Source organism: Oryzias latipes, chromosome 23, assembly GCF_053564925.1.
Source record: "Oryzias latipes strain Hd-rR chromosome 23, Olatipes_Hd-rR_3.1".
NCBI classification, from domain to species: domain Eukaryota; kingdom Metazoa; phylum Chordata; class Actinopteri; order Beloniformes; family Adrianichthyidae; genus Oryzias; species Oryzias latipes.
In genome coordinates, this window is record NC_136259.1 from 10,728,981 (window position 1) to 10,754,225 (window position 25,245).

Consider the following 25,245-nt stretch of genomic DNA (forward strand, 5'->3'; position numbering starts at 1 on the left):
AGGCCCAAGAGCAAACACTTAGCAGCTTTCTCATGAGGTTTATTTTGAAAGTCTAGCATTTGTAAAGCGGAAGTAGTTGCAAAGTACCGCTAATTTCCCTCTCGAACTTGTCAATTGCATGACTAAAACCCTTTGGGAAACGAGCATTCCAACCGTGTGAAGGGTTACTGAATGAGACAAATCTTAAAGCTATCGTCTAGAACGTCATCGTGATTGTTTTCTCAGTGGCTTCGTTTTGTTTGAAGTATAAAAACACCCTTATCGATTGGAGTCTGAAGCCGCGGGCTGTGCTGGAAGTGGAACTTCAGCAAAACAATGGCAGATCTCATGGACAGCGAGCTGGAAGACGGAGAGCTCTCCGGGTCCGGTTCAGATGCAGAGATGGGGACGTCTTCAGCGGAACCGCCGCCGATCCCCGCAGCCTTCAGCGGGCGGGTTCTCCAGAGCAGAGCCGCCGCCTCACAGCCTCCCGCGACCGCCTACCGCAGCTCCAGCAGGGACGTGGACTCGAGCGACACCGGCCAGGAATCCTCCGACGAAGAGGCGGCTGTTTGGCGCCGGAAGCGCCAGAAAGTGTCTGATGCTCCGCAGCCACCCCCGGTCCCCGCCACGGCCACCCCCGGCGGCGCGGGAAGCCGCAGAGTGAACAACATCTGGGGCTCGGTGGTTCAGGAGCAGTGCCAGGACGCCGTCACCGCGGAGCTCGGTGTCTTCGGCATGGAGGGCGTCAGCACGTCCAGCAGGAGCGTGGAAACCTACAACTTTGTTCTGGCGCGGAAAATGATGGAGAAAGATCGGGAGGTGGAGAAGCTGATAACGCAGGAGGGGAAAGTGAACACGTTGGACGCCGAACTGGAGGCCTACATGAACGGTCAGGGATCAAACGAGGGCGCAGGCGGGGATGCAAAGAGGAAAAGGCCAATTAAAGAGAGGCTGGGTCCAATAGCTGAGATGGACATAAAGGGTCGTTATGAGATCTCGGAGGATGACCCCGATGACAGCGTGGTGGATGAGATTGCCTACAGACTGCAGGAGCCCAAAAAGGATCTGATTGAGCGCGTTGTTAAAGTTGTAGGGAAGAAGAAGGCAATTGAGCTGCTGGGGGAAACCGCCACGCTGGAGGAAAGCGGCGGGGTGTACACCATGGATGGCAGCAGGCGCCGGACACCGGGAGGAGTTTATCTAAACTTACTCAAGAACACGCCCAGCATCTCCAAGTCCCAGATCCGAAAGATTTTCTTTGAAGAACAGCAGAAGGACCACAAGAGCAAGAAAGCAGCCCAGAAGAGGAGGCGGCATGTGCTGGCGAAGAGGATGAAACAGGCCATTGGCTCTCTAAACCTGCAGGAACATGATGATGTCTCCAGAGAAACCTTTGCCAGTGATACCAATGAGGCCTTGGAGTCTTTGGAAGAGGCTGTAGAAGAGGAGGAAGAGGGTCTGGAGGAGGCTTCAGTGGGAACTGAGATGCCGGTTGTTTACAACTCTGCAGACCTGGAGGTTTTCTGAGCATGGTCAGGACAAAGACGCTAATATACTCTTTAAAAAATCATTTTTGTTTCTGGAGGGAAAAACAAAAATGATTGTTTCATAAAGTAGCTATGACAAGCTGCTTGCTTGTCTGTTTCATAAAGTAGCTGTAGATTTTGATGACCCTTCATTCTGATCAAAACGTGTCTTTTGATTCTCAAATACAGTAAAGCTCTTCTTGTTTTTTCCCATTATTGCTGATGTTGAGCTTAACGTAAGGCATTTTGTTGTTTATGGCAAATCAATAAAAAACCTGCTGGAACATTTATTAAACAGGAAAAAAAAATGCTGCGTTGGTCGTCATTTACAGTTCCATTAGAGTCCTTAAAGACCCACTCCAGTGGAAATAGTGTTTTTGTGTTTTTAACATCTTGTAGAATTTTTCTAATGATAAAAAAATAAAGAAAACTAAGATTTTTTAATTAAAATCATTAATTAATTAATAATTTAAATAAATGATTAGTAAATAAATAATAAATATTTATTATTAAATAACACATATTTATTCATAAATAATTTAAACAATAAATGACCATAAATATTTATTAATAAATAAATAATTTAATAATAAATTAAAAAAAATTGTACATGCTTTTTAAAGTTGATCACGTTTGCAGTTGATCACATGTTTTTTGCACTTTCGCAGCTTAATATTAATATGTATTTTCTTATGTAACCCTTGTGCTATCCTAGGCACTTTACGTTGGGAGTTGGGTCATCTAGACCCACTAGACAGTGCGCTGAACCTTTTTTCTTTAATGATTTGTGATCTTCATTGGTGTCCATGGATTACATGTAATCTTTCCACCTTTATCCACCTTTGTTATGGTAGGGAGAACAAGTCAATGTAAGGGTGGGGTCATCTAAGATAGCACAAGGGTTAATACGAATGTCATTTTTAATAATTATTTTAATATTTTTGATAATTTTAGTCCCATAGTTCTAATAATATTTTATTAATTAGTTTTAATAATACATTTTAATAATTTGATATGAACGTCATTTTTGATGTTATATATATTATTTCTGAATGTCGTTGCTGCCGCAGATAAATAAAATTTCCCCATCGTGGGATTAATAAAGTCATCTATATCTATCTATCTAATATCAATATATTGCTAAATTGCACTGCTCCTGCACAATTAATCGCAAATTTATCGTTATCGCGATTTCAAGATGTGCAATACCCATATCGCAAAACTCAGTGAAAATCGCAATAAATTATAAACTTTAAATTTGCGAAAACATTCTTATGGCAACTTGAACTATTTAATGAATTCAATGAATCCCTTTATACGTTTGACCAATCAGATGGAGCCCTTCACGTTATTGACCAATCGGATGGAGCTTTTATGTTAGAGGTTGCTCTCCTAATTAGACGAGGGTCATTTGGAGAATAATTTAAGGTGTTTTGACTCTTATTTAAATTAAACTTTTGTAGTGAAATAGAAATGATGTGTTTAGGTGTTTTGCTATTTGTTCATTTATCGCAAGTTATATCGTCATCGCAATATTGATCACTAAGATCACATATCGCGAGTTTTCCTCATATCGTGCAGCCCTAATATGAATGTTTTGTAAAATGCAACGGCACGCCTTTAACATATTGCAAATAAATAAAAGGTAAACCTGTTCTGGAAGGATTAGTGTAGTGCAGAGGTTTGTCCACTAGGTGTCACACTTGTGACATTTCCTGCTGAATGACGCTCTGCAGCAAAGTGCTGATGAAATTTATAAGATGCCAACAGTCAGCTCTTGCAAAAATAAGTCAAATATATAAACAAAACCCCTAAGATTTTTTCAAGCCAGGCTTGTTTCTATTTTTGTGGTCCTTCCTCGGCATTGAACTTGTCTAAATTGTGCTGCCACCTCTCATTCTCTGTCAATTATCTTGTTAGCAGCAACAAGTACAAAAAAAAAACACATAAACACTTTACTTCCATTCTGTTGCCTCCATATGTTCACCTTTAACCTCAATCTAGCTTTCACTCCTCTATCCTATAATTTTATTGTGACTAATCTGTTTTATTCCTCTGTAGTTTCTTCTTCAAAACCAGAACTCTACACCTTTATTCCTCCTCATCCTCTCATTCTCCAAGATCTTGTTCAACAGTCAGAAACTCTTCTGCCTTCTATTCTAAACTCTTCCAGACCTCCACATGCATGTTGTCAGAACCTGTCTTTCCCCTCTTCTTCTTCAGTGTCTTCCTTATTACATCCTTATTTTTTTTTTGTCTTGAAGTTGAGTCATCCAGACTTCAAATTTTCTCATAAATCTCTCTCATAAATCCCTTGTCTTCTCCACTTCCACCTTGTGCTGCATCTTACAGTGTTTAACTTTTTCTTAGAAAAAGTAGTTGCTAGCCCTCTCGGCTCACCAGGTCCTGGTTCCAATCCCAGCTTGGTTCTTTCTGTGTGGAGTTTGCGTGTTCACCTCGTGCATGCAAGGGTTTTCTGCAGAAACAGCTTCATAGGTTAATTGGTGATTCTCCCCTAGGTGTGCATGTGAGCAAGAAAGTGTGTGTGCCCTGCAGCATACTGGTGACCTGTTCATGGTGTGTTCTGTTTTACATTAATTAAAAAGGGAATACAGTTCAGTACTAATATCTAAGGTGGATGCAACATCAGAGGAAGCTATTCAAATATTGTTGCATTCTTTGCCTGTTAGTAGGTTCTTAGTCATGGAAAATACACAATACATAGTTTCAATCCTAAAATATTTCTAGACTCTGACTAAAGAGCAAATATTTTTTTGTATAGTCGCAGAAAATTACTGAGCCCGTGTCCTGACATTAAGATATGAAAATATATCTTGTTCCCACAGATTAATATCTTGTTCCCACAGATTATTATCTCGTTCGCACGAAATACTATTCCGTTCCCACAAGATACTGTTGCGTTCCCTCGAAATACTATCCCGTTCCCTCGAAATGATTAACTCGTGCGAACGCAATAATTATGTCGTTCGAACGCAATAATTAATCCGTTCGAACGCAATAATTATTCACGTCATAAGTCATTCACGCGGATATGCTCTCTGTACGCCGGCAAAAGCCGCTTTCAGCGGTAACTTCCGTGTCTCTGTGACCCAAATTCGTTCAAAAAAGGAGCATGAAAAACAAAAATGATCACTTTATTACTGTCTCAATGAATATAAGAAAAATATCAAAAGATTTATGATAACTAGGCTGCTTTGTCATACGATAGCTCCTGCTAGGCTACTACTAGCTCCGCCGCAGAGCTCTTTGATGTATGCCGGCATTTGGGCAACTGGCTGGTCGGTTGACAGACAGCTGATATTGTAGTTTAGGGTCGAATATGAATAATAATATTCAGGACTTGTCTTTTATTAACTTTAGCAGTCAGTTGCTTTACATTCGAAGGCTATAAGGGTACATGCTAACTGACAAGCCGATCATTGATCCTGTTATTAATTTACGTCATAGATTTACAGCAGATACCTTCACATTTCTGTCTGTGTGTGTCTCATTACATTGCATTGAAGACACGCAGGATGTTTAGAGAACAGATTTATTTATTTCAAAAAGCACAAAGCATTCATCGTATTCACGTTCATTCACATGATGATGATCTCTGGTACGCCCTCAGTCATCTTGCTGCAAAAGCCGCTTCCTGGCGATCTGACAGTTTGCATATCGCCCTGATGAAAATCACCTGTGCAGGTCAGAGAGGAGAGGCGTGCCCTCTAATCAGAGTGCCATCAGCTGTGGAAAAAGGGGACATAAAAAGACAGACGCAGAGGATCTGGGGGGGGAGAAGCCAGAGAGAGAGGAGGAAGCTGGAAGAGGTTCTAACGCCAACCCTGCGTGCTTCCACAACCTGAAGACTGACATCTTCTTCTCAGACGAACCCTGATCCAATGAAGCAGAACTTTTTCCCGACAGTTTACTGCACAAGGCCTCATCTTGCACCATTATACGGAGCCCGTGTCCTGACATTAAGATATAAAAATATATCTTGTTCCCACAGATTAATATCTTGTTCCCACAGGTTATTATGTCGTTCGCACGAAATACTATTCCGTTTCCACAAGATACTATTCCGTTCCCACAAGATACTATTCCGTTCCCTCAAAATACTATTCCGTTCCCTCGAAATGATTAACTCGTGCGAACGCAATAATTATGTCGTTCGAACGCAATAATTAATCCGTTCGAACGCAGTAATTATTCACGTCATAAGTCATTCACGCGGATATGCTCTTTGTACGCCGGCAAAAGCCGCTTTCAGCTGTAACTTCCGTGTCTCTGTGACCCATATTCGTTCAAAAAAGGAACATGAAAAACAAAATTGATCACTTTATTACCGTCTCAATGAATATAAGAAAAATATCAAAAGATTTATGATAACTAGGCTGCTTTGTCAAACGATAGCTCCTGCTAGGCTAGCTCCGCCGCAGAGCTCTCTGTTTGATCATGTATGCCGGCATTTGGGCAACTGGCTGGTCTGTTGTCAGACAGCTGATATTGTAGTTTAGGGTCGAATAGGAATAATAATATTCAGGACTTGTCTTTTATTAACTTTAGCAGTCAGTATCTTTACATTCGAAGGCTATTAGGCTACATGCTAACTGACTAGCCGATCATTTCCTGTTATTAATTTACGTCATAGATTTACAGCAGATACCTTCACATTTCTGTCTGTGTGTGTCTCATTACATTGCATTGAAGACACGGAGGATGTTTAGAGAAAAGATTTATTTATTTTAAAAAGCACAAAAGCATCCATCGTATTCACGTTCACATCATCTGGTACGCCCTCAGTCATCTTGCTGCAAAAGCCGCTTCCTGCCGCTACTTCCGTGTCTCTGTGAGCATTCAATAGGGGTAAAAATAAAAGCAAGAATGGTCGATCTGTTATTTTCTCGATGACAATCTGAAAAATATCATATTAAGCTGGCTGCTTCGCCGAAAGCACTTACCTTTAGCTTGTAGCATAACAACAATGGCAGTACGTCACGTTTCCCAGAATGCTTTCCTGCCAATCATTGGCCAATCACCGTGTCCCTGTGACCAAGGTCTAACAACAAGACCAATGGTTGGCCGCAAAGCATTCTGGGAAACGTGACGTACTGCCATTGTTGTTATGCTACAAGCTAAAGGTAAGTGCTTTCGGCGAAGCAGCCAGCTTAATATGATATTTTTCAGATTGTCATCGAGAAAATAACAGATCGACCATTCTTGCTTTTATTTTTACCCCTATTAAATGCTCACAGAGACACGGAAGTAGCGGCAGGAAGCGGCTTTTGCAGCAAGATGACTGAGGGCGTACCAGAGATCATCATCATGTGAATGAACGTGAATACGATGGATGCTTTTGTGCTTTTTAAAATAAATAAATCTTTTCTCTAAACATCCTCCGTGTCTTCAATGCAATGTAATGAGACACACACAGACAGAAATGTGAAGGTATCTGCTGTAAATCTATGACGTAAATTAATAACAGGATCAATGATCTGCTAGTCAGTTAGCATGATGTATCCTTATAGCCTTCGAATGTAAAGCGACTGACTGCTAAAGTTAATAAAAGACAAGTCCTGAATATTATTATTCCTATTCAACCCTAAACTACAATATCAGCTGTCTGACAACAGACCAGCCAGTTGCCCAAATGCCGACATACATCAAAGAGCTCTGCGGCGGCGCTAGTAGTAGCCTAGCAGGAGCTATCTTATGACAAAGCAGCCTAGTTATCATAAATCTATTGATATTTTTCTTATATTCATTGAGACGGTAATAAAGTGATCATTTTTGTTTTTCATGTTCCTTTTTTGAACGAATATGGGTCACAGAGACACGGAAGTTACCGCTGAAAGCGGCTTTTGCCGGCGTACAGAGAGCATATCCGCGTGTATGACTTATGACGTGAATAATTACTGCGTTCGAACGGATTAATTATTGCGTTCGAACGACATAATTATTGCGTTCGCACGAGTTAATCATTTCGAGGGAACGGAATAGTATTTTGAGGGAACGGAATAGTATCTTGTGGGAACGGAATAGTATTTCGTGCGAACGACATAATAACCTGTGGGAACAAGATATTAATCTGTGGGAACAAGATATATTTTTATATCTTAATGTCAGGACACGGGCTCAGTACCATTATCCACAAGACATCTGTTTAAAACCTGGAATAAAGCTGCAACACAACAAACCGTACCAAGAAGCGCTAACTCTTCAAAGAAAACACGGAACGGCTCCTGTAAAATAAAGAGGGTTGGAAAACCTGGATCGGATCCCCTCCACAAAGGACTGGATACAAGAAACAACGTCCCAGGAACCCGGAACGGAGTTCTAAGGAGGACTGGACTGAACAAGAAAACTAAAGGTACTCAGAAGACCTAGACTGTGTGGCCTGCTTTCTCTTTTCATTTCAGCCATACCCTCCTAAAGTAACAGAGACAATAAAAGGATTTAAACGAACTTTGGACTTCTGTGTGTGTAAAGAGCAGAGGGTGTGGATAGCATCCTTTGTGACAGTGGATTTTTTTTGCATCTTATATGTCAGGAGAGAGACCTGACTGGCACCTCAGAGAAAAGTCATCCACAAACTGTCACACATCCATCGTATTCACGTTCATTCACATGATGATCATCTGTGGTACGCCCTCAGTCATCTTGCTGCAAAAGCCGCTTCCTGCCGCTACTTCCGTGTCTCTGTGAGCATTCAATAGGGGTAAAAATAAAAGCAAGAATGGTCGATCTGTTATTGTCTCGATGAAAATCTGAAAAATATCATATTAAGCTGGCTGCTTCGCCTAAAGCACTTACCTTTAGCTTGTAGAATAACAACAATAGCAGGACGTCACGTTTCCCAGAATGCTTTGCGGCCAATCATTGGTCTTGTTGTTAGACCTTGGTCACAGGGACACGGTGATTGGCGTATCGTTATCGAGCAGCCAAACCACATGTCATCTGGCTCCAAAACTACACACATTCAGACAGATAGACTTCTTATACCCCAAAGCATCAGCTGATGGGCTATAGCATCTAACATCAGAATACATTTTTAAATTTTAACAAAACAAAAGTTATTTATCAAACAGACTCACCTTATCATACTCCACAGTATTTCTTAACCCTTGTGCTATCCTAGGAACGCTAAAATTGGGAGTGAGGTCATCTGGACCCCACATGACAGTGCGCTGACCCTTTTTCTTCAATGATGGGACAGCCAGAGACTGGTGGGATGTGGCTCGTCACAAGGTCCATACATGGAGAGACTTCAGTAATCAGTTTCGTACAGCATTCCTCTCTGAAGATTATGAAGATGAACTAGCAGAAAGGATCAGGAATAGAGTACAGGGTGAAGAGGAAAGCATTCTGGATTTTGTTTACATGTATCAATCTCTGTGTAAACGATGGAAACCAACGATTCAGGAACAGGAAATTATAAAACTAATTTTGAAGAACATTAACCCACAACTGGCCAGCCAGCTGAGAAGTAGCCAAGTAACATCTGTGGACGCACTCGTTAGGCTTGGACAGCAACTAGAGAAAGATAAAGAAAACCAACAACAATATGAGCAAAGAAAAAGCTTAACAAAGAAACCAACCAAAATTATGACCGTTGAACCTCCAAAATTATCTCCTAACAGAGAGATTCCAGCACAATTGCAACCAACCTATAGGCAATCTCCAGCTTTTTGTTGGCGCTGTAAGGGAAACCATCCTCCATCCTCTTGCCCCCAGATGGATGCCATCAGGAATAACAAAAATCCTGTTCCTCCACAACGCCCTCCACCCTCTCAGCCTTCTGCCAGTGGTCAAGGTAGGCCTTCTATACTGAATTCTCTTTCCTGTGGCTTTCCCTCTCTAACTGAAAATAATCCATCCCCCAGTCAGTTATTCCTGCCACTTCATACTGGGGCATGGAAAGGGGTTGCCATATTAGATACAGGATCTTCCTACACATTAGTAAATGAAAATGTATGGACAAAGGTTAAGCAGCCACATGACCAGTTAAAGGCCTGGATTCGTGGACCTTTATTCCTGGCAGATGGAGAAAGCAGAGAGCCATTAGGTTGGAGCCAGATGACTCTCACTTTACAGAACCAATGTGTGGTGTTGCCTTGTGTCGTCATGCCCGCCAGCCATCTTACCTTCCCTGCTGTCATTGGATTGGATTTCCTCTGGTTGTTTGGTTTACAGTTTGATGTTTCAGAGAACTGCTACTGGTTCAAACATAACAAAAAGCAGAAGTATCAGTTTTTGCCTGAGCCTGCTGAAACCTCAGCTGTTTGTACCAATACTGCTCTGGCGTTGTATTCGGCTCTTCCTCCAATACCATCAACTCATGAGTATTTTGGGGTTAATCCATTCCAGGAGGCAATAAAAGATGCTCATTTGGATGAATTCGGCAAACACCAACTTTTGTGCCAGCTTAAGGAAAATGAAACCGTCTGCACTGAGAAATTGGGTCGTACTGACATACTCACCCATAAAACATGGCTAAGTGATGATGTTCCGCTCAAACAGAAACCATACCGGATTTCCCTTGCTAAGCAACAAGTCATTAAAGAACATATAGAGGAGATGTTAGAGAAAAATATAATTGAACCTTCGAAGTCTTCATATGCTGCTCCTGTTGTTCTGGTGCCCAAGAAAAATAATCCCAAACCTCGGTTCTGTGTGGACTATAGAAAACTGAATGCCATCACACATACTGATGCATATCCCATTCCGAATATCCAGGAAATATTGGAATCTTTGGCAGGAGCTTCAGTTTTCACCACCTTGGATCTCAACTGCGGTTACTGGCAGGTAAAGATGGATGAAGACAGCAAGGAAAAGACAGCTTTCATCTGTCCAATGGGTCTTTACCAATTTACCGTCATGCCATTTGGTTTGAAAAATGCACCAGCTACTTTCCAGCGCCTGATGGAAATGGTTCTGGCTGACGTAAGAGGAAGATGTTGTTTTGTATATTTAGATGACATAATCATTTACTCACCCACATATGAGCAACATCACCTCGACATCCAAGCTGTCCTGGACAAGCTGAAAGAAGCCAATCTAACCATCAACATGAAGAAATGTCAATTCTTCAGAACCTCTCTACGATTTTTAGGTCATGTTGTTACTGCTGCTGGAGTTGAAGTGGACACAGAAAAGACCAAAGCGATCCAGGATTTCTCAGTTCCTCAAAACCTAAAGGATCTCCAGAGGTTCTTGGGAATGGCTGGATGGTACCATCGCTTCGTGCCACACTTCTCTGAACTTACGGAACCACTAAATGCCCTCAAACGTAAAGGAACCAAATTCGTTTGGACACCTTCATGCCACAATGCTTTTCAAACACTAAAAAAACATTTGATTTCTCCTCCTATATTAGGCCATCCAGACTTCTGTCTTCCATTTTTTGTCTACACTGATGCCAGTGATGTTGGATTGGGTGCTGTTTTGACTCAGCAAACAGGACTGGGTTCCGAACGAGTCCTTGCCTTTGCTAGCCGCACTTTGAACCAGGCTGAAAGAAACTATTCTACAACGGAACAAGAATGCCTCGCTGTAGTTTGGGCTCTGGAAAAGTGGAGATACTACCTTGAAGGAAGGCCTTTTACAGTGATCACTGATCACTCATCTCTTATCTGGGTTTTCAAAACACAAAAACCCAGCACCAGACTTGTCCGTTGGGCCCTCCGCCTACAAGAATTCACATTCACAGTGGAATACCGTAAAGGAAAATATAACACTGTGCCGGATGCTCTGTCAAGAGCTCCAGTGGATGACTTCCTGTACTCAACCGCCACTTGTGCAGCTGTGCTTCGTTCAAAAAGGGACACGTGCAAAGATTTTCAAATTACAGATGCAGACATTTGGAAAGCACAACAGGAGGACTTGGAAATACAGAACCTGTACAAAAGAATTATGGATGATGGAGAGATAATTGAGAATGAAAAAGTAAAATTCACAATATTGGAGGACAAGGTTTATCGAGTGGTTCATCCACCACATAAAACCCTCTACCAGATTTACCTACCTGTTTCTCTGCGACAACAAGTCATTCATCATTATCATGACAATCCATTATCTGGCCATCTGGGAAGATACAAAACATATAAAAGATTGCAAGCACTGGTATACTGGCCTAAGATGAGTTTGGATGTAAGCTCTTATGTTCAACGCTGCCATGTTTGTCAGATCCACAAACCTGAAAACCGGAAACCCCCGGGTAAGCTCCAACAGGTCACAGTACATGCTCCCTGGGAGATGCTTGGAGTTGACATTATGGGTCCTTTACCCCGAAGTTCAACCAACAACCAGTATCTTCTGGTTTTTGTGGACTATTTTACCAGATGGGTAGAGTTTTTCCCTCTTCGCCAGGCCACTGCTGAGACCATCTCTCAAGTCCTAAGTAAAGAGATATTGACTCGTTGGGGGGTGCCAACGTACATTTTGTCTGACCAAGGCCCTCAATTTATATCATCTGTGTTTGAGGGAATCTGCAAACGATGGAATATCCAACAAAAACGAACTTCCCCATATCATCCCCAAACCAACTTAACAGAAAGAATCAACCGCAATCTAAAGGCGATGATTGCTTCTTATGTGGACAACAACCACAAAAGCTGGGATAAATATCTGCCCGAATTCCGTTTTGCATTAAACACAGCAGTGCACGAGTCTACTGGTGTCACCCCTGCTGAGTTGAACTTGCAACGACCACTTAAAGGACCTTTTGATTCTGCACTTAGTCCTCAACTGTGTACACCAGATATACCTGCATATACAACAGCAAATCAGATTGCTGAACTGCAAAAGTTTGTCAAAGCCAATGTTCACAAAGCAAAATTCAAACAAAAGAGCAACTATGACCGTGGACGAAGAGATGGGGAGTTCCAGGAAAAAGACAGAGTGTGGCTGCGTGCACATCCATACAGCAGACTGGATAAGTCCTTTTCTGCAAAGTTGGCCCCACGATGGAAGGGACCGTATAGAATTACAAGACGAGTTGGACCTCTGAATTTTGAGGTGGTTCTTGAGGATACTGGTGAGGACCTGCGCATTGTCCATGTGGCCCAAATTAAACCATGTTATCCCACAGCAGCCGAACTGGACAGGGAACAACACCAGAGAATACTCACAATTTTCCAAGAAGAGAGTGATGACGAGGACTTTGTTGGCTTTGTGTGATTGATTTACTGCATAAAAAAAAAACAAAAAAAAAACAGGGGGAAGGGGGTGTGGCGATCTGACAGTTTGCATATCGCCCTGATGAAAATCACCTGTGCAGGTCAGAGAGGAGAGGCGTGCCCTCTAATCAGAGTGCCATCAGCTGTGGAAAAAGGGGACATAAAAAGACAGACGCAGAGGATCTGGGGGGGGAGAAGCCAGAGAGAGAGGAGGAAGCTGGAAGAGGTTCTAATGCCAACCCTGCGTGCTTCCACAACCTGAAGACTGACATCTTCTTCTCAGATGAACCCTGATCCAATGAAGCAGAACTTTTTCCCGACAGTTTACTGCACAAGGCCTCATCTTGCACCATTATCCACAAGACATCTGTTTAAAACCTGGAATAAAGCTGCAACACAACAAACCGTACCAAGAAGCGCTAACTCTTCAAAGAAAACACGGAACGGCTCCTGTAAAATAAAGAGGGTTGGAAAACCTGGATCGGATCCCCTCCACAAAGGACTGGATACAAGAAACAACGTCCCAGGAACCCGGAACGGAGTTCTAAGGAGGACTGGACTGAACAAGAAAACTAAAGGTACTCAGAAGACCTAGACTGTGTGGCCTGCTTTCTCTTTTCATTTCAGCCATACCCTCCTAAAGTAACAGAGACAATAAAAGGATTTAAACGAACTTTGGACTTCTGTGTGTGTAAAGAGCAGAGGGTGTGGATAGCATCCTTTGTGACAGTGGATTTTTTTTGCATCTTATATGTCAGGAGAGAGACCTGACTGGCACCTCAGAGAAAAGTCATCCACAAACTGTCACACATCCATCGTATTCACGTTCATTCACATGATGATCATCTGTGGTACGCCCTCAGTCATCTTGCTGCAAAAGCCGCTTCCTGCCGCTACTTCCGTGTCTCTGTGAGCATTCGTAGCTCCGTAGAAAATACATGCTTACTGTTGTGTCCGCATCGAGACAAGGAACACGCCGCGTTGCTGTTCAAAACTTCTTTTATTTCCCCAACCCCCCAACATCTTTATCTCAACCTTTGCAGTCAAAGAGCTTCAGCTCTTAAAGGCGCAGTAACTCACTACTTATTAACGTTGCTTTAACTGCAACCAACATGACATTAATCTGAACACTTTCAGACATAACACTTACATTCAATTTGAAAATCCTTTCTCTCTTCTGCATATTCAGAAACCCCATTCTGCTTTAAAAACTCATATTTCTTTATGTATTTTTTACACTTGGTCTGCAAAAAATATATGAACAAAAGAAAAATCTAATTCTTTTGTCTATTTTTTATTAGCTTTTGTTCAAACTATAAATTTTTTTCCAGAATTGTACTCTGTAGTCCTTATAAAATCTCTCTGTTCTCTTTTGATGTTTCCTAAAAAATACAAATACTGTACACCCATGGACTTTAGCCTCCCAGCTTCGGAATCAGCGCCAAGACAGCCGCTATCTCTTCCTGAATGCTAGGCCAAATCATCTACACACAGATGACTGGGTCAAGCATTCAGGTCTGCCAGCTAGCAGAAATTAGCTGACAGCTAACCCAGCTGCTACGGCAGAGATAGAGAGATATTTCAACACAACATGGACAATAGCCCCTGGGGCACTTCCGGTCATGGTGCAGCCAAACCACATGTCATCTGGCTCCAAAACTACACATATTCAGACAGATAGACTTCTTATACCCCAAAGCATCAGCTGATGGGCTATAGCATCTAACATCAGAATACATTTTTAAATTTTAACAAAACAAAAGTTATTTATCAAACAGACTCACCTTATCATACTCCACAGTATTTCTTAACCCTTGTGCTATCCTAGAAACGCTAACATTGGGAGTGAGGTCATCTGGACCCCACATGACAGTGCGCTGACCCTTTTTCTTCAATGATTTGTGACATTCACTGGTGTCTATGGATTAGATAAAATCCACTCCACCTTTATCCACCTTTGTCATGGTAGGAATAACACATCAATGGTCATCTTGACCCCATTGGATAGACCAAGGGTTAATTAAAATTGGTTTCAAACCTGTTAATAATAAAGTGCAACATGGCACATATAGTGGATTTTAAATATAATAATAACAATAATGACAACAACAGAAATAATACAGTTGAACTTGTAATTTTAACACCATGTTTGCAATTTTTTCTGTGAGTTGAACTTTAATTCGACTCACTTCTTTTTTTTAGGTTTTATTGTGATCAGTTTTGGATAAGGCCTATTTTTTTAGCATGCTTGATGAGAGGAAAATTCCAAGGAGATTAATTTCCTTGGGACATTGAATGCAACACTCATCCAGAGTTTTCTTCATCATCAAATAAAATTGAATGATCTGTAAGAATCCATAAATAAGCTAGATGCCTCATGTTGGGTTCTAACTTTGCCTTTTTGATGGATTCTCCAGAATTTCACAAGTAAAAATAACCTTGAATCTTTGAACTGGTCATTGGTCCAGTTCAGGGGCAGAGCTAGAATATTTTATATGGGGGGGGGGGGGGGGGGGGGCAGAAGAATTTGGAAGGGTGGCAAAACACTGCAGTAGAAGGCTATTACAAATGAAATGATCAAAATGATCTATTTCCTATTTCTATCAGATTTATTAGTATTGTTGTTTTTATTTCCTCTGAAAAGGTTTGTTTAATAAAGTTCACAGTGTCTGTATTATTAACTTACTTCTTAGGTTCTTCTGTTATTAGACACGGTTATGTTTTTTCACATACCTGACCTGTTTTGACAGGCGACTCCGCCGCTTGATGTCCATTTGCTGCTGGAGGATGTTGCTCCAGGTATGAGAGAGCAGAAAGGGCCCCTCATCCCGGTCCATGGAAGTGTGGGCTCGCTTTTGGATCTCTTCTGCCTACATGATCCATCTGCGGTGTCTGTTGTCTTCAGTGCCGAGGACTTTGGCCTTTTCACAGTTCATGATATGATTTTCTTGCTTGCAGTTGCAGTTTTCCGTTTTCTTGAGATGCCTGTTGTCATCTTGCTCTTGTTTGACTCTTATTTGTTTCCTACCACTGCTGCTTGGTGGGGTCTTGGTGTGGAGATGACCAGGCACCCCCAGCAGAACATAAACCCTCACTGTAGCACAGGTATCAGCTAACCTTTTGCACAAATAGCATACTAACTTAATGAAATGTTTTACATGTGTTGGTCTGTATGCATAAGTATGTGTGTGTGAACAATAGTTGTGTTGTGTACATGTTAACATGTTTGTATGTGAAGATTTTTGTAGCCAACAGATATGTTGGTAACATTTGAGTGTGTGGACAGGCCCTGCCTCTTTTGGACTGAGATTTACACCTAACAGTAATAATTATAAACTTCCAGTACCTTGTTGCTTTATGATTCTAACCCCCTTCTATAAACCTCCTCCTATTTCCTTAATCCCCCCTTTTCCGCTCTTTTTTGTGCCCTAACTCCCCCTTCCAATTCAACAAACTTTGTGGCATCCATCTCTCTTCTTTTTCATCCATTCCAATAAAAATCGGTTATAAATATAATCAATATAAAAAAAAGTTAAGCCTAGGGTTTATACAAATATACATTGTGTGTCAGAAGATTCATAACCCCCTGTTGTAACAGTAAAATACGTCCATCACAAGAGGCCTTCAGCTTCAATCTGTTTGCTCTGCTGCTAGACAGGGCAAAAAACAACAAAAAAAAGGTAGCTCTTGTCATTTTTAAAGAAGCTTCTATTGATGATTTCTTATTATTTGTCAATTATTTGTCACTGCCCCCCCAATTTTAATTGATCACTTAGACCACAAAAAACTGTCAGTACACCTTTTCCCAAAATGCAGTTTTTTAGTCATCAGGCCGGGCCAGCGCAGAACTAAATTCCCGGCTGTGTTTGCTTAGATTGGCACCTTGTGTGCAAAAGTCAAAGGGAAAGAAAATCAAAAACTTGATTGTGAATGTTGTTTGTCCTTTACTGTTTTGCGTTTTACTATAAAGAGCAAACTTAAAACATTCCACACAGATTTACAATTGGGAGCACATACTTGTGCGAAGAGCTCTTCTCCAACTTGAACTTCAATAAGTCCAAGTGCAGGCCCAGCCTCATCTTCAAGCCACACTGAGGGTCTCAGCTGCTTGCTCCAAGCCAGCGGTCACCAACCTTTTTGAGACTGAGGGCAATTTCATGGGCACTAAGTGGTATGAAGGGCGCCACAGGACCTGTTTTTTTAGGCTGAACACATTAAAACTAAACTTTTAAACCTTTTAAACTTTAACTTAACTTTAACTTTTTAACATAAATATGAATATAAACAGACAGGAATATTAATCCAGAATAATAAATATATTCTGTCAAAATTATGCAAATATGAACAAACAAAGGCAGGAAATATTAATAATTAGAATTAATAAATCAAATTATTGCATTTTCTTTGCTCTTTTGTCATTTTTTAAAGCTGAACTCCTGACATTATTTTTTAGCAATAAGTTCATTTCTGCTTGGTGTGTGATGTTCTGTGAGAGTCTTTGGGTCCTGTGTGTGTGTCTTTGTGAAACCTTTTATTGTGAAAATCATGTTTAGGTCTTATAAAAAATTAAAAACTAAATTACAGAACTCATCACTGGGATTACTCCAAAAATATTTGGCATTTTCCTAATTTTGTGCAACAACAACAGTAAAAATCCTCCAAAATCTTCAATACTTTCATAAACAAATGATCTATAGTTTATTTATGGTCTGAAAAAGGGCAACTGTTTTCCAGCCTGCATTACCTGCTGTCTTTACTATCACCAACTAAACAACCGTAAAAATAAATGTATATGGAAAATACAGACAAGTATTAAAAATGTCCGCAATAGTTAGTGAAGAATGACATTATTAGAATGAGCTGTAATATAAGCCACCCGTTGATCCAGGTGTTGCGGCAACCTGCGCCCACTGCCCCTCCACTTCTCCTCCTTACACACACACGCGCGCCGCTTTCTCAAAGGCGGGAGCACCGATTCGGAGGTTTCTGGCCGTTCCATACTCTGCCACATATTTCACGATAGCAAAACTGAAGTGCCACAATTACTAATAGCAAGTACTGAATCACCACCCTCAATGCAAAGCACAACCCCGGTTTGTTGAGAACGACACTCACATAAGTTAGCAGACAAAAATCTTTGTCCGTTTATTTTGAACACACCCACCACCAGCCAAACTGCATTAACCTCACTTCTGCTCACAGCTCCCTCATTTATGTTCAGCAATTTAACACACCTGAGATTTCCCACTTCCCATTAGTCTAAAAAGCTGAAGGCGGGGCTAACCTCCAGATCGCCACAATGTATCGATTTGCTATTTTTTGAGCGTTATCTGCGGGCGCCACAAGGGGTGCTCGGGGGCGCATGGGCGCTGCGGGCACAGGGTTGTTGACCCCTGCTCTAAGCTGTACCAGATGAAGCGCTGCAAAGTGTCCAGCAGTCGGAAAAAGCCGTGTTCAGAAGATCCCATTGATTGAGGTTAAAGAACTGTAAAATTTAAATCTTCTTTTGTGTTTAACAGTTATAATTTAACTGTGTTAACTGAACTGTGTTAAGAAGGATGTTTAAATCTGAAAACAGTAGATGTAGAAGACTAAATAAACAGAAATTACTAATTTAATGACTTATTGATTTTTTGTTTAAGTATTGTATTTTATTTGAGGGTAAAGTTTGTACAAAAACAGTAAATAATAGAGTATTGTTAATGGTTTCCGGCCCAGCCTCAGCTAGACCCTGCTTTCAGTGGCCCCATGCTACGGAGGATGGTGAGGGAAGCACCCAGGCGCAGAGAGGGGGAAGCAGAAGGTTCAGAAAACACAGGCCCTTTAATACTCAAATTAAACAGACAAAACCACTGCTGAACAAGCACGCAAACTCAAAACACTAGAAATGGGGAAACAGCAAACTTGAAACTCGTAATACTCAAAATGGGAATAGCAAAACTATGCACAGGAGGAAGGGAAAGACAGGACTTAAATCCAAAGAGACAAACTAGACACAGGTGAAAACACTCAGGACAGATGGGGACCAAAAGCAAAACTCGAAACAACAACAACATAACAGGAAGCCTTTCAAAAGAAAACAGGAAACTGAACTCAAAACATGACAGAACAAAAGAGAACAGGAACACAAAAGCAAAGAAACTAAAACCGTAACAAAACCCTTCCACCCAAGGAACCGCACCGAGCTTCCAAAAAAAAGTAAACCAAGGGAGAAAGGGGGGAACTCAGAGACCAGACTCGAGGGGCACAACAAAGTCCAGAGACTGGAATTATTGGCAAAATGGCCAGCCAAGGCAGAGACCAAAAGTCCGGAGGCCGGCCGGGAGACTGCACTGTCCGGGTGAAGCAGATGAGGCGAGTCCGGGGGACGGCCAGAAGGCCGCGCAGTCCGGCGCAGCCAGTGTGGCGGGTCCCGAGGGCGGCTGGGAAGCTGCGTTGTCCGGCGAGGTGGGTCCGGAGGATGGCCAGGAGCCACGCAGTCCGGCGCAGTCCAGACGGATCCGGTGAATGGCCGGGGAAAACCATGCAGTCTGGCGAAGGAGGCGAGGCAGGACCCGAGGGCGGCTGGGAGCCGCGTAGTCTGGCCCCGTACCCAGACTCCTGACCCAAGCTACTGGTCCCAGACTGCTTTTTTTTTAACTAGTCTGGGACTGGCAGCTCGGGCCAGGAGTCTGGGACCGGCGGCTCGGGCCAGGAGTCTGGGACCGGCGGCTCGGGCCAGGAGTCTGGGTACGGTGCCCCCGTGGCGGTCCTGCTGGCCCTGGCCTGGGTGGCGGATGTGATCGCTTGGGGGGCGGCTGTTCTCTATCTGCTGCCGTGTGGGCATTGGGGGGTTCTGGGTCCCGCTGTTGCTGCGGCGGGGGTCTTGGTGTGGGAATGAATGGGCACTCTCCCTCCTTCTTTTCACATTCCATCATGTAGGGGTACATCCGGCACCCCCCAGGAAGTAGAGGCGCGTTGGGGTGCATTCGGCAACCCCCAAGGAGCAGGGATGGGTTGGGGTGCGTCTACCCTCCTCCTGGGAGCAGGGACGGGCTGGGGTTTGTCCGGCACCCTCCTGGGAGCATGGACGGGTTGGGGTGTGTCTGGCACCGTCCTTGGAGCAGAGAAGAGTTGGGGTGCGTCCGGCACCCCCCAGGAAGCAGGGACGGGTTAGGGTGCATCCAGGACCACCTCCGGGACTGGAGCGGGCTGGGGTGCATCTGGCAACCCCCCTGGAGGCAGGGGTGACTGGAGGTGTGTCAAGGAATACCCCGGGAGCAGAGGCGGGACGCCAAGAAGGGTGCCGGCAAGGATGATGGTGGTTTCCCCTTTACAGCAGGCGGCTGCCATTAAAAGCGGAGGCAAGCTGGTGGAACCAGTCAGAAGTGTCAGTCCCCTCCTCCTCCCGGCAATAGGCCTCCCACAGCCACACGTCATTGTCTGCTGGGTCCAGGAAGAAGTCCCACTCAGAAGACCATTGGGACCTGGGGCCTCATTTATAAAACTTTGCGTAGGATTTGCGTCAGAAGTGGCGTACGGATGAAACATAGGACGTGCGTACGCACAGAAACATTCGGATTTACTAAACCGTGCGCACGCACATCCTACGGATTTTTCCCTTAATAAATCACAACCAATTCTAAATGTAGCGCAGCTTTTGCGGCTTCATGACACGCCCATAGTTGCCCAAAAATAGTCCGTGAAACGCCCACAAGTTAATGTTCATTGATTGCGAAATCATGGAAAACACAGAGAGGAAATCAAAAAAACGTAACTTCACTCAATGTGAAGTAGAAGTTATCGTTGGCGAGGTGGAAAAGAGGAGAAAAATGTTGTTTGGAGGGCACAGTGTGGGCATTACTAATGCCAAAAAGGCACTTGAGTGGCAAACGGTGGCAGACGCCGTAAATGCTGTAGCCTCACAACCTCGGACCATGGCCGAAATAAAAAAGGAGTGGTCGGACATCAAAGTCGAGGCGAAAAAACGTAAAGCGCTCCATCGCCTGAGTGTGTCTGCCACGGGCGGGGGAAAGGGGACACCGGAGCTGACCCCTCTTGATGAGAGACTGGCGGCAATTATTGGGGAATTCCTATTAAGTGAAATGGTGACTGAGGCGGAGGGGGACACCGACACGCCAGATGCACCGGGTGACACAGGCACGACGTGGTTCCTCCGAGTGCTGCTCTGTAACGCCGGGCCCAAAAGCCCGCAGAGGTCCATCAGGACGGCTCGAGGAAGTCAGAACCGGCTCATAAGCCACTCGTCCTCGTTTGCCAGCAAGTCTTCTTGCTGTCTAAAGATGCGTTCACTCCGAATTCTTCCATTTGTCACATCTTCTAAGTGATCAGCCATTGTGCGTCATTACGAATTGTGATGGGGCATTTTATTTCTATGGAGTTAATTCAGTCTCAATAATCAGAAATGCACACAACCTCTTTTACAAATGCACACGCTCCGATTCACAAATGTCATTTTATGCAAACGTGAAAAATAAATTCGGAAATACACACCCTGTGTTTCACAAACACACACATTGTGTTTCACACATGGACACTAAATGTTTTAAAAATGCACAATAAGTGTTTCTCACAAATGTGCACACTGTCTTTCACAAAAAAACATTTTAGAAATTCACAAAAAATGTATCAGAAATACACAGTAGGTGCTTCACAAACACGATTTTTAGGTACACATGTGATGTGAACTCACAGATCATACGAATTGCAGAATGTGCATTCAAAATCCCGTTCTCGTTTGTGAATCTCCCCACATGTGTGAGAGATTTTTCTACGGTGAATATTGAGACTCTTCTGACGGAGCAGGTCAACTAATGTCACCATTGGCTAGTGAATCTGTCAATCAAACTCATCGGCAAAGCAGGCGGGTTCACTTTTAGCCAATCGAATGGCCCCTTACACTCCTCACTTTCAAACTGACGAGGGAGGGAGCTGTTCAGCACAGCAGTTGAAAGGACGCGGGCGGCAAACATGGCGGAGAGTTCTTCCGAACGGGATCAGTCTCAGCCTGTAAGTAATGCATTTATTTGATCATTCCCTCGTTGTACGTCCTGTAATGTTACTGAATACTAAGTTGAAGCGTTCTCCTTAGCCAAGTGGCATGTGTGAATGCTCTATGAACACTTCAGCCGAGTCGTTTGCAGAGTACCCCCCCACTGCAAATTAGCTTAGCTTAGCTTAGCCTGTGCGGTCATATTTTTTTTAATGGTTTTAAAGCGGGGGAGGACTTATGATGGTTTTGTCAAGTTTTATACTTGGCATACCAGCTCTTCACACAACACGAGTAATTACAACCAACCAGGGGCCTCGAAACTAGCTGGCTTTCGACTCAAGTTGTGTCTGCCTGTGAGTGTGAGTGAGGTTCAAGCCGGTGTCTCTGTCTGTTCAAGCTAGCGTCTATAGCCAATCTGTAGGTTCTAAGATGATTCAGATAGAACTAAGGGGAAAAACATGCCGGATTTACAGCAGCAAACAAAGTTCAATAAAAAGTATTGATTTGGAGACGGCGATTTGTTTAAACACTGATGCTATGCTATGCTAACTAGCTAGTTGTTCCGTGTGCTGCCTTTACGTAAACGCGATCCGGGTTAAAGTTAGACACAGTATTTTCACAACCCAGACTTTAAGACGGGGTGGATATGTGCAACAAAGTTAATTCATATGACATTCATGAAAACTGCATTTTTTAAATATAAGACGTGAATCCACTGTTGAATGAGAAGCGTCATTAAGTTTCTAACGTTAGAACCCGTATTGTGCTGACCAGCCCTGTGAGATTGTGTCAGAGTGACAGCCACTAAAATCCCCGTATCTTTACTTCCAATGACGTAATGACAAGAATCCCAAACATTATGTTTTTAGGCTGTGTTGTCGATAAGTAGGCACAGAAAGGGTGGATGGGAGAAATCAGATGTCAATAGTGATAAGAGTAGAAGTTACTGTAAGTATTACACACAGGCTTCCTGTGATCAGTGTCTTGTCTCTGATTTTTTAAAAGCTGTTCTTTACTACAAGCTCAAGTTATCATGGCAAGAGTGTTTTAAAAAAAATTCCCCTTTCAAATATTTGAAAATGATGTAATTTAATCTCAGACAGCTAAATTATCTAATCCATGTTTGTCGTGTTTTTATTTATTCTCCAGGAATTACTGTAGCGTGACATCCTTCAAAGGTTGCATCATTTGACTGTCAAGCATCTTGGAGAGGCAACCTGTTGATGTGGAAGGCCTGGACATTCAGCAACAGTCTGCTATCCCAGCGCTGCTCCACAGAAAGACTGAAGCAATCATTTGTTCCTCGTGCCATCAGGCAATACAACTCTCTGGCAGGGCATCTTACAAGTAATTTCTTTTAATTAATTTTACCCACTGATTTTCCAATTATTTACCTTTTTTATCAATCTTTTTAATTTGTGATATTTCTATTTGTAACGCGTGTGTTTTTATGTGTTTTTTTAAGATGGCCATTTTTAAATATTTCCTCAAGGATTAATAAATACCCTTCTATTCTATTCTATTTCATATTTTATCATCCTATTGTATTACTGTTTTACCTGTCAATTGGGAATTTAGCATTTTTGCCCCTGTTAATATCTGTCAGTTGAAAGTATTTGTACTTGTATTCCATAGATCTTGTACCTGAAGATAGCAGACAACAACTGTGCAGACACCCACTTGGCCTTCTTCAGTGACGCGTGAACGTGTATGGCTTTCCTCTGAGGTATTCATGTTATTCATAAAGAAATATTTTATTCACATATCAGGCAGTATAAGTACTTGGTTATTTTTACAAAAATAAAATAACTTTTTTTAGACTCCTCTGAAAACAAAGGCAACTCTAAAACTCTTTCCCCTCATGAATAACATCCCCCCCCCTCCTTAACAGTCTCTCACCTCAATTTTTTCCCCAGTGATACATGTAACCCACTCCTGCAATTTATTTAACCTAGAAATTCTACCTATTGGCAACGTACAAAAGAACATTACATTTTAAATTGATGTGTACCGTATTGGCGATGCATTTGTAATTATGTGTTTGAGACATGATTTTCATGTTATTGTCAGGGTGAGAGGAGATCACGGAGGAGAACATGCGGGCATAGCCGAGTTAATAATCGCAGTACCTAGAACTGACACAAACAGCTTCATTGTGGGAAAAGTTGAACCTAGTTTTAGAAGCTTTAATATATACATAAAAGTGAATGATGTATTAAAAATAAATCTGACAATATAATATTTCTTTTTGCTTTTTTCCAAATACAGAATTGAGCCCCTCTGGTGTGATGTCTTCATGAGTGTTTCTGGTTTATATTACAACATCCTGCACTCTCCTGAGGACCAAAACTTGCTCAATATCAGTAACATCACGTATTCTGCTGCCACTATATTTTCCAACCACGCATTCAGGCCAGTTTGGATGTCTTTAGTGACGCGTGGGACAGCCATCCAATCAGGACGGAGCAAAGCATGACACCAAATCAGCTATGGGAGTTGGGCTTGACCCAGAACCCTGTTTCTGATCCCCGGGTAAGTGCTTTATTTAATCTCACTGTACTGGACAACTGATTTTGTGTGCAGTTTGACTAAAGTGGAAAGTATCAAGAACAATATAATGAAATCACAATGACTACAGTGAATTTTCATTGAAAATGAATGAAAAGTATTATTGTTGTGTGGTGCAAACAATTTCCCTAAATTATTTGGTTTTTTAAATCAAGTAGGAAGAGTAGCACATCTGCAAGTTCAATATCCATCACAATGCATGGCATTATGAGCCATCAGCTGTACTAATCTCACTACTTTGTTAAGGTTCACTTATTTGCAAATTATAAACAGTTATGGAGATATGAGGTCTGCCTGCCAGCAACAATATAAGTAATTATTAGTGGGTCACTGTGTCTATATAATCTAAAACATTTTTTAAAAAAAACAGCACTGTTCATAAACAGTATCTTTTTTTTTTTGTCAGGGTATGCTGGTGCCAGAGATTGAATGGGAGGAGAGTGGATCCGTGGCTGAACTTCATCCTGGGATCAATGTCCTGGTATGGGACAGTCCTCTTTTGGGTCCACAAATGTTGGAACTGCAAGACGACATCAACCCATTGTGGAATTCAGACCGTTTTGCTTTTAATAAATATCAATTATTGCGTAGAGAGTGGCGTACGCCTTCTTTTGTGCGTACGCAACCTTTATAAATGAGGCCCCTGGTCCTCTCTGCCTCCAGGTAATAGGCTTCCAGAAGCCGCATGTCACGCTCTGGTGGGTGCGAGTATGGCTGCTCCATAATGTTATGGCGGACGGTTGAGGGAAGTTCCCAGGCGGAGAGAGGAGGAGGCAGAAGGTTCCAGGAACACAGGTTCTTTAGTACTCAAAATAAACTAAAACAAAACCACTGCTGAGCAGGCAGGCAAACTCGAAACACTAGAAATGGGGAAACAGCAAACTTGAAACTCGTAATACTTAAAAGGGGAATGGCAAAACTATGGACCAACACAGGAGGAAGGGAAAGACAGGACTTAAATCCATACAGACAAACGGGACACAGACGGAAACACTCA

At 42.5% G+C, this 25,245-nt stretch overlaps 1 protein-coding gene and 3 long non-coding RNA genes across 5 annotated transcripts; 2 read left to right on the forward strand and 2 right to left on the reverse strand.

The window, feature by feature from the left end:
* Window positions 1–315: 315 nt before the first annotated feature.
* Window positions 316–1,810, forward strand: phax (phosphorylated adaptor for RNA export). Its single transcript, XM_078941638.1, has one exon. It carries the CDS (start codon window positions 316–318, stop codon window positions 1,507–1,509), a length of 1,194 nt encoding a protein of 397 aa, XP_078797764.1. The 3' UTR covers window positions 1,510–1,810.
* Window positions 1,811–5,045: 3,235 nt separating this feature from the next.
* Window positions 5,046–6,722, reverse strand: LOC144989586 (uncharacterized). Its single transcript, XR_013653848.1, has 2 exons — window positions 6,473–6,722; window positions 5,046–6,358 (listed from the first exon to the last, which is right to left on the reverse strand). It is a non-coding gene; the product is annotated as an uncharacterized LOC144989586 (long non-coding RNA).
* A 1,190-nt stretch (window positions 6,723–7,912) lies between these two features.
* On the reverse strand, window positions 7,913–15,443 carry LOC144989584 (uncharacterized). 2 transcript variants are annotated; one of them, XR_013653846.1, is made up of 4 exons: window positions 8,977–15,443; window positions 8,606–8,828; window positions 8,325–8,480; window positions 7,913–8,210 (listed from the first exon to the last, which is right to left on the reverse strand). It is a non-coding gene; the product is annotated as an uncharacterized LOC144989584 (long non-coding RNA). The 2 variants fall into 2 exon arrangements; XR_013653845.1 differs by having other exon boundaries at window positions 8,606–15,443.
* Window positions 13,129–24,836, forward strand: LOC144989585 (uncharacterized). The gene is made up of 5 exons (XR_013653847.1): window positions 13,129–13,266; window positions 15,439–23,027; window positions 23,316–23,406; window positions 23,949–24,212; window positions 24,655–24,836. It is a non-coding gene; the product is annotated as an uncharacterized LOC144989585 (long non-coding RNA).
* The last annotated feature ends 409 nt before the right edge of the window (window positions 24,837–25,245 follow it).